This window comes from Sinocyclocheilus anshuiensis, unplaced genomic scaffold (assembly GCF_001515605.1).
Source record: "Sinocyclocheilus anshuiensis isolate Anshui unplaced genomic scaffold, SAMN03320099.WGS_v1.1 scaffold493, whole genome shotgun sequence".
Lineage (NCBI taxonomy): Eukaryota > Metazoa > Chordata > Actinopteri > Cypriniformes > Cyprinidae > Sinocyclocheilus > Sinocyclocheilus anshuiensis.
In genome coordinates, this window is record NW_015537963.1 from 86,956 (window position 1) to 97,090 (window position 10,135).

Here is a 10,135-nt window from a genome sequence, read left to right on the forward strand (position 1 = left end):
GATTATATCACAAAGAAAAGCAAATGATTAGCTTTCATCCTCGCTCAATTTCCGCTAAACGCTCATTCATTCAGAGGCGCCGAGTTTCTCCCTCCCCTTTTGGAGTGACAGGCGGATGGAGCTTCATCTGAGCGAATCACAAAGTGCTGGAATCTACTGCCTTTGTCTGATACACTCATCCATAGTGGCGAAAGGGGGTCTGCGTAAAGGAGGGGGCTGGAGCTTTTACAAACCAACACGAGCGACCCAAGTCCTTCAGTCCCGGGCCGTGCGCGCGTGCGAACGCACCGTGTTGTTATTGAGGGAAAGCTGGGCACAGGAAACCCGCAGTCTCCAATGGTTCTGCTATCTGTCATCCATGCGCAGAACCCAAACCCAGCAGCCCCGCACCTGCTAACCGAGACCACCGGGATATAAGAGATATTAACACGCGAATGGATGGGACAAACGCTGGAAAACGAGTTCTGGGGAAAGCATGCGTGCTGAAAACATTTAAGCATTTATTGCTTTGAGAGCACTTTGTTCTGACCTAGAACGCACGGTCATGTCTGACACCTGACAAATCCTGCGTCCATCTGTAACTTTCCGAAGTTCGCCTCTTTCCTCGGCTGGATTCACCTTAAATCTTCGTTTCTTTCAGTTGTGCTGGTGTGTAAGAAAGACGAGACGGCGACTTCAGTTGATTACCTGTCTTTTCTCTGTTATCCGATGGATATTCACTGTAAGGCAGACCCCTTCTCCTCCATGCACCGTGAGTTACACTGGAGTTTATCTGGAGAATGTCTTTCACGTTTGAGCCAATTAAGATCCTCACTGGAACAGGAAATTATTAGGCTTCCGGATAAAAAAAAAGATAAAAAATGACACTGTTCTTATATTGCATTTAGGGGAAATAAGATAATAAATAAATCAATATAAAACAGAAACATTAAAGAACTCGGTTAATAATCGAGATAAATGTGCCTGCGTGTGGTTGGTGGTGGAAATTAAAACATGCGTTTTTTTGCATTTTTATTTACAAAAAAGAACGCGAATGCAATGAATTAAAAAATACCAAAATATTGATAATATTGCGAAAATTCCACTTCGATTTAAAGCAGTAAATATTCGTGATTTTTCAAAGCAAAAACTGTAAATTTGAAAATATAACATGAGATTGCTAAATGGTTCTGCATCAAGCTTTGGGCTTTTAATTGAATCAAAATGGAATGTTTTTAGAAAAACAATCAATTGAGAATAACAATATGTAACGTGATCAAACAAAACTGTTTAATAATTTATATCTAGGGAATGAAAACAATAAATGCTCGTGTAATTTAATCGGTCACCTACGAGTAACAAACCCCAGTATTGTTTCAACAACCCGGACAGGAGTTTAATGTACTTCACTAGAAAACACATATAATAATAAATGTTACATTTTCGACCCTGTGGAGAATTTGTGAAACGCTTAAAAAATGCTACTGACAGTCATTATATTTACGCATCTGTGTTACATCTACAATGGATTTAGAGATAGAATATATACAAAACATATTTATATTTAGAAATAGATATATTTATATATGCATTTCTTTTTGTATAATAAATATAAATGCATTTGCATATAATATTGCAAAGTTTTAAAATATTATTATAGAAAATAAAATGGAGTAATAATAATAATAATATTGTAAATTAACTAATATAATAAAATATAATATCGTATATGTTTGTGCATGTTTTTGCTGTGTGTATGTGTATATCTATAAACCCAAATAATGCAGATCGGTTATGCAGAATTATTTTATCATTGCATATATTCGTTTTCGTCTGTTTATTCCGTGACTTGATGTGAGTAGAGTCAGGGATTCATTAGCACAAAGTGCGGTTGATTGCAGTTAACCTTTCTTGCGTTTTCTAACTCGCGTGTGGCCGCACAGAACGCGCCTTTTGTTAATTGGGCGAATGTGACGCACGTCACTGACGGCCTGTATGTAATGTTATGTTGTGGGTGTTTGTTGCTGTTGTCTCCTGTATAGGGCACGGGGGAGTGAACCAGCTGGGCGGGATGTTCGTGAACGGAAGGCCTTTACCTGACGTCGTGCGCCAGAGAATCGTGGAGCTCGCGCATCAAGGGGTCCGACCCTGTGACATCTCCAGACAGCTGAGGGTCAGTCACGGCTGCGTCAGCAAGATCCTGGGCAGGTGAGACCCTAAACATGAGATTTACTCAGTGCAAGACGTCGCATTAAAGAGCAACGCAGCAGTTGATGTAAAGAGTATGTTCCAGGTGCTTTGTGTCGTTTTTCACATTTTTTTTTAACCTTCACTAACTTACAATCAAATTTTAAAAGTAGAAATATTAACGTAGTCTCCCGATGAGCTCACAACACACTGGATGGATACTAATTTTAATAGAATTAGCAACGTACTGCAATAGTTTTAGTTTGAGCACAAGACGAACTATCCAACATACTGTCGAAGAAAATAAAATGAAAGCATTTGCTCTTATTAACAGCGCAGAATTGAGAATCATGCAAGTTTGCGTTTCCCCTGATTGTTACCCAATTTGAAATCAACTAAACCAAACTAATCACTTGAGCTAAAGATCCATGATTTTAATTATAAAAGGGTTTCCATCTCAGACTATAAAATTCCAAAAGTGCTTTAAATGCCTTTTATTTTAGATAAAAGGGCCAATTAAATTATTTTGGTCTGGGGCTATACGTGCTTAAAAATGTATTATTTGACCAATGATTTGAATGTTTTAAAATGACGAATTATTAAAATAAAATGAATATGGCAGTTCAGGCTATTTCAACAAGGTCAAAAACTAGAAGTAGAAATGCTAATGAGCTTGTTCATTCATTGCCTGTCCATGTTATTAAATATAATAAATAATGGATTTCATAATACATTGATTTATTCATCCAAAAATGTTTCTAACATAAATTGATTTCAGTTTAGCTTATTGTAGTTTGGTCATCCCAGTATAGAATTCCATTTCAAATAGATTTTTTTCTCTCTCTCTTCATCTTAGATTAATAAGTGGGTAACTAAAACAGATGGGCTGTTTAATGTCCTGCTGCGCAAAATTTTAAATTAGTATTCTAATCATATGATAATTTCCTACTAGTGCTGCTATGGGCCGTGTTAAGTAGCTTAGATAGAACATTTTCATGGATTTGTTAGCACGCATCTGTTGTTTATTGTCATTAGGTTTGGTCAGGTTAGGAAAATCAGATTTACAGTTGTTTCTGCAGATATTATGAGACTGGCAGCATAAAGCCTGGAGTCATCGGAGGATCCAAACCTAAAGTGGCCACGCCGAAGGTGGTGGATAAAATAGCGGACTATAAGCGCCAGAATCCCACCATGTTCGCCTGGGAGATCCGGGACAGGCTGCTGGCGGATGGCATCTGCGATAACGACACCGTCCCCAGCGTCTCCTCCATAAACAGGTGAGGAAACCCAGTCATTTATCAATAACTGATGTGCCAATAATTCAGTCTTCTTTTTGGGTCAGTAATTTTCGAGAGAAAACGTCTTTGGCGTTTCTGGCTTCCGTCAAGAAGTTTTTTTTAACAATCTTAGCCTCTGTGTAAATCTGCAATAAAGTTATTTGACAATAGTCTGTTTGTGTTTTGTCCCGATAACTGATCTTACCTGAAAGTGGTCGAGAAGCGGACGGTCGCTATGGTTACCAGCTCAGATGAAAGCGCACCTTGACTAAATTCTAATCGTGGCTTTTAAAACTTTAAATTGAATTAACCCGCAAATATTTGAAACGTACCTATATTTAAATGCAAAACTAATTCATTTGACGCCCATCGACTTATTAGAAAATTACAAATCATTAATAAAAAAAAATAATAATAAAAAATACAGTATAAACTTCAATCGAACCGTCTGAACACCATTCGTTAAAGGGGACAAAAATGGAAATTATTTCCAATACATTTATTTAAAATCGCTTGTTTTGAAGTAAAAATGCTCTGCAATTCATTATAATGCATTTTGGTGAATATTAGGCTGTCCATTATTGCAGTAAATAGCTCTGTGCTGTGGCTTTGCCGGTGGTCTTGTGTATGAAACTCAATCCCCTGCTTCAAACTACCGCAACAATGACGGACTGAAGCTCTAAAATCTCATCTGAGCGAGTGAAAACCGATCAATGAAGGGCGATCAGACCTGGTAAAAGAGACACAGAGCTGCTCTATTAGAGTTTGCTATTTATCTGCTCCTTCTGTTTGCTAAAATAATCTATATTAAAAAGAAGACTGGAGTTTTCATATTTCATCATTTTCAGTTTCCTAAATGATCAAAATTAGAGACTAACAGTATTGCTTATTTGTGTAGAAATGAATAGTCTAGAAAATGCATTCTTAATGTGGAAATACTGCTGTGAAATAATATAATGAAAGTGTGATTTTTTTTTAATAATTCACAAGGTTTTACTTTTAACATTTTTTGTTTTGTTCCAACTGGAATGATGATCGATAATATACCACCTAGCCTACAAATATGGGAAATCTGCAGTATGCATACTCCATTATCCAATATGATCCTATTTACATCCTTAAAATGGTGGTTTAGGGTGGTGTGTTAGACTTGTGTGGAAAATCAAACCGGTAAAAAGAAGCAGTGAGGCGCTGAACTTTGGTTCACTCTTCCATAAAACCAGACTCTGCATTACATTTTAATGAGTCGATGGTGAAGAATAGAGCGCCTCACACAACAGAAGAGAAGGCTAGAAAAAAATTCATTTCATGCCTCATGGTCACCTAAAAAGGGCTTTTGACATGAACTTGTGAGATAAATGCAAAACGTACGTTAATGTTATTACCCAAGCCCTTAAACGTCTCTAAAATCTAATTGAATTCAGTCTGGCTATTTTGAAACAGGAAACAGGTCTTTGTTTATGAGGGGAAGTAAAATATGAATGCAGGCAAAAGTGACTCCTTTTTAAAGAATGTATTAGCAATACCTTATCATTTATTCCACCTTTACGTCTGTTTATACTTAACAGTATGTTGATATACTTACGCATGAAGCAATGAATAAGGATTATTTAATAAGGCCAAAACCAAGCTGAATCTGTTAATATAAGATATATGGGAATTCTGATAAAAGTCAGCTTGCAACTTGCAAAGAAGAGTTTGCGGATGCATTCAATTTTGGGTGTACAATAAGAGAATCAGTTGCACCTGCAACATCTTGTGCTTTATTCATTAAAGCAAAATGTTGCATTAAAGAAAAAAGCTCTAGTTGTGTGTGCAAACTGAGACCGGGCCTGTTGACAACATGAGGTTGATGTTCAGACTCGCAACACTTTTCTTTAACATACATTATTAAGTGTTACAGAGTTTCTGTTGTACTAAAGTGTCTCCACAGCCAACAAGTGGCAGCACCGAAACCGCCAGACTTATAAAAACCTCCTCAACGGCGCTCAATATTATTGATTCACATGTAAAGCAATTTTAATATTTCTTCCGAGGATTTTCAGACACAACCCAGACATTAATTCACTCTTCCAAATGACTTATTCGATAGCAGAAACATAGATTGTGGATAAAGTCTGCGGATTTATTCTCCCCAGGCCATACGAGGGGGTCAAACTATGGTTTTAAAGAGAGAAATGAAATATAATATTGATATGTTGTCACTGCACGTTCTTTCCATTCTCTGTTTCAATGCCCCGAGGATACATCCCTAAAGCTGATGTTTATTTCCGCAGATATCAATATTAGCAGCACACTCATTTTAATGGAAATAAATTTGCACTTTGAATAGTATCCGCGGTCTATTCTAAATATTTTTACAATCAATAATCTTCATGAGGCATGAAATGAAAAATACGTCACATACAAAAAAAGCATGGTTTTTGCATGCAGCACAAACTCTTCGCTTACAATGCATTTGTTTGCATGTGTCTGCTGAAACCGAAGCAATGCCGCTGGTGATGAATAGATCTAAAGTTTACAAATGAGCGTGACAGAGGGCCTTTTTTCCAAAGTGTTGTTCAGATTAACAGAATCAAATGCTGGCGTAAGCTTGTACACCGCACTGAGCAACTATTGCTTTCCTGTCACATATAATTTATAGCTTTCCATTTGCATCCCGGTACCCATGTGGCTAATTCAGAACTTTTTATCCTAGAGTCTAGATCAATAGAACCTCATCCACGCTAGAACCCAGCCTGAGGCTCTCCTCAGGACCGAAACACACACACACACACACACACACACACAGAGGACGATTATCGAGGTGAATTGTTGTGATTTCATGCTTTGTTTGCAAGATCACTCAAGGCAAAAGAGCTCAGAGAGCTTTTTGCTATATCTCACTTTAAAGGTACAGCGAGTCTGCTTCTCGCTCGGCTAAACGGGATCTGAGTGTCTGCGGTTATCTGTTCTGTCTGCTCGGAGATATATAAAGTAAATCTGAGATTATGAGTGAGAGACAGACGGACATAGAGTGACACACTGCATTGGCTCTGGAGTTCCATGCAAGTGAATGTACTGTATTTACTGTGCAGGATCATTCGGACGAAGGTTCAGCAACCGTTTCACCCCTCACCAGATGGCACGTCTCTTTCCACCCCAGGACACACTATAGGTAAGATCACATCATTAACTCCAGGGGCCATCTTTGGACCTTTGTGGAAAAGGTCATCCCTCCAAATCAAATTAAGAGCCAAAGCGTTCTGCTCGGAGCTGGATATTACCTGCATCTGGAGCAGATGACAGAAGAAAAACCACAATCAGATGCCTTCCTACTATGTCATAGCGGTTTAGTTCAAAAGTACAGATGCACTCTAAACTTTTATCATCTTTTAATTCGTTTCACGGCCCTGCATCATATTTGCTGAATGAAATCCAATACTTTTTTTTTTTTTTTTTACTAATTTTGGGGGGCTGAGTCTGTTTTGCTTGAGCACATCACACTTTTTCAAAATATGATGCATTTCTTAGCGTTTTTGCTTTGTAAGATGCCAAAGTCAGTTGTATAATGCCATAAATATCAGAAAAACAACCATAAAAATTATTTCTGTCTTCCTCTGAGCCAGATTACAACTATTTGTTTCATTCTTGGCCCATTTTCATATGTATTCCGAAAATCCTTTTGTGCCTAATCCATTTTTTTTCCACGTCTTTGCAGATTGTAAATTAATTTTTTAATTTTGTATACTTTTTGTATAAATTTTTTAGTTGATTGCTTTTGTTATTGTAATAAGTGCATGAATTTATATAATTTGAAAAATCTTCATTCTTATTTTGTGAAAAGGCTGTATGAGATGGAAGGTTGTATTAACATTTTTGAACTCAGCATTAGGTAATATTAGACATTTTCTGCACATCAGCATAAATACTTAGCAGAGCTAAATCATATCCAAATCATGTAAAGTGTAGGGGAAAATTCTGAGACAACAGTGAAATGTAAACTAGGGGATAAAAAAGAAAAGGTTTTAAGACTCAGTGGCATAAAATGAAGAATTATACAAGATTATGCACATTTTAGGTGACTAATCAAATACAGGTAAATTAGTAACATTGATTATGTGACAGATCATCAGATTTTCTTGCTTTCATTGAAGCTTAAGATACTCTCAAATCATGCTGGAGAATATGATCATCAGCTTTTGTTCATGCTGTTATTATGCAAAAGAGAGTTTGTGTTCATTTTTACATCTAAATTGTTATGCTGATAGCGTCATTTGTAATAATGAGCATTAATGTAGAAAAATCCAAAACACTAGTGGTCTCAGACTTTTGAACCCCAAAGTATCTTTGGGAAACAGATCAAATGCAAGAGATAAGTGATTCTAAAGTGATGTTATACAGATCATCTACCTTCTCTCTCGCTCTCTTTCACTCTTTATAGTCCCCAGTGCAGCATCTCCTCCAGTCTCCAGTTCCTCCAATGACCCTGTGGGCTCCTACTCAATCAACGGCATTCTGGGAATCCCTCGCTCCAATGGAGAAAAGAGGAAAAGAGATGCTGGTAAGTCTGCAGTTTCTCTCTCGTTCACATTCTTTTGGAGGACACGCAGACAAATACTCCTGAAGCCATGCAGGGCTACAAACAATAGGATTCCTTTTATTTTTTCAACTTTAATGAACAACAACAACAACAATTATTATTATTATTATTAAACGTCTGACTTCATAATTATTCATATTTATATTAATTTTTAATTGAATTAATATTGTTACATTTTAGTATTTATATTTGTATTTATCTGTTCATAAGCGAGCATATGAGGTGTATATTTGAGTAAGCAGAAATACCTGGAATCTGATGACTGTGCTTTTGTATTATGCATTATACTCAGTTTTCTGTTTAAATCTACTTAGTTTATTTTTGGCATATAATATTTGGAGCAGATTGCCCTTGAATGTGTAATGATCGGGTGCAGTATTTATCAAGTGTGTGACTCAGAGGGAGGCAGAGAGGGGTTTGATGTGGTGATGTGACCCCCACAGGAGCCCCCCGTTATTAATCTGCACTGCAGTGATTAAGAGAGCTTCAGTAATTACATGTCAAGATGATGTAGCCAACTAACAAACTCAGTCAAACAAGAGCGACAAGAGGACCTCTCTCTCTCACGTCACTTAATTTGACTATCGTACATCTGGTCAACTTTGCAGCCAATTCTGGCCAACGATCATCCACTTATTGTATGATTTCAGATTGACATGCAATATATGTATTTATTTTTTCAAAGATAGTGATACTTTTATTCAGCAAGGATGCATTAAATTGTTCAGAAGTGACAGTAAATATGTTTATCATGTTATAAAGGTCTCTATTTCAAATAAATGATGTTATTTTGAACTTTCTATTCATTAATGCATAATAGTTTCCACTGAAATATGAAGCAGCACAACTATTTTCAACTGATAATAATAATAATAATAATAATAAAAATAATGATGATTCTTGAGCAGAAAATCTGCATATTAGAGTGATTTAAGGATCATGAAGGATCAAATGATGCTGTAAATTGAGCTTTGCAATACATTAATAAATTACATTTTAAAATATATTCAAATAGAAAAGTTATTTTAAATTGTAATACTATTTCACAATATTACTTTGTTACTGTATTTTTGATCAAATAAATGCAGCCTTGTTGAGCATAAAATCTTCTTTCAAAAATATGTAAAAACCTTACAGACTCTGACCTTTTAAAATATTTTGTATATTAAGTCACAATATAAATGATTATTAATATTTAATATTAATTTTATTAATAATAACTAACATTAATAAAACATTATATAAATGATTCAAAATATACTAAAATATACAGTTTTGCTTGTGGATATCCACATAACATTACTTTACATATCTCAAACAAAATTTTGCATATCTTTCAAAGAGTTTATGCCTTTTGGCAAATCCAGTGACTAGTTTTACCTCAAAAGTTGCAATATAGTACAACAATGAGTGAGCGAGAACTAAGAGAAATTATAAATGCACTTACATGTTTTCCTGTCTGCTGACTTTGACGTCACAGCTCACCGTCTTTGCTGTCGAAGGGTTTTGTGAACAGTGTACATTCATATGGTGTCATCAGAAGCCAGAGTTGTTATGATGTCATTTTCTTGTGGCTCTAGAGAGATTATGTATGGCATAAATGATGCGTGGCAATAGGTGATTAAAGGGGTCATATGATGTTGCTAAAAAGAACATTATTTTGTGTATTTGGTGTAATGAAATGTGTTTATGCGGTTCAAAAAACACATTATTTTCCACATACTGTGCATTATTGTTTCTCCTCTATGCCCCGCCTTTCTGAAACGCGTCGATTTTTACGAAGCTCATCGGTCTGAAAAGCGAGGTGTGCTCTGATTGGCCAGCTATCCAGTGCGTTGTGATTGGCCGAATACCTCAAGCGTGTGACGGAAATGTTACGGCCCTACCATACTGTGATGCCCTGTCCGGCCGGAGCGACGAGACACAAACATTAAAACCGATTATAAACGAGGCATTTGTTGCATCCAGTGGGGACATAATTACGCATTATAATGATTTATACTGTCTTTTTAAGCGTTGCGTTGCATCGGGCCGTGTAAACATAAAACCATGTCTGCATTTGTGATCGGAGAAATGACAAACAAGCGCTACTCTACACTGCTCAAAACTC

The 10,135-nt window shown here is 36.4% G+C and overlaps 1 protein-coding gene across 3 annotated transcripts in view; it reads left to right on the forward strand.

The window, feature by feature from the left end:
- Positions 1-663: 663 nt before the first annotated feature.
- Positions 664-10,135, forward strand: part of LOC107667719 (paired box protein Pax-2a-like) — a 36,544-nt gene continuing 27,072 nt past the window's right edge. For all 3 annotated transcript variants that reach the window (XM_016459458.1, XM_016459447.1, XM_016459451.1), the window contains exons 1-5: positions 664-751; positions 2,022-2,187; positions 3,246-3,443; positions 6,521-6,600; positions 7,867-7,986. In XM_016459458.1, the coding sequence (XP_016314944.1) occupies positions 709-751; positions 2,022-2,187; positions 3,246-3,443; positions 6,521-6,600; positions 7,867-7,986 (607 nt within the window). In that variant the 5' untranslated portion in view covers positions 664-708. The remainder of the gene's footprint in view (positions 752-2,021; positions 2,188-3,245; positions 3,444-6,520; positions 6,601-7,866; positions 7,987-10,135) is intronic.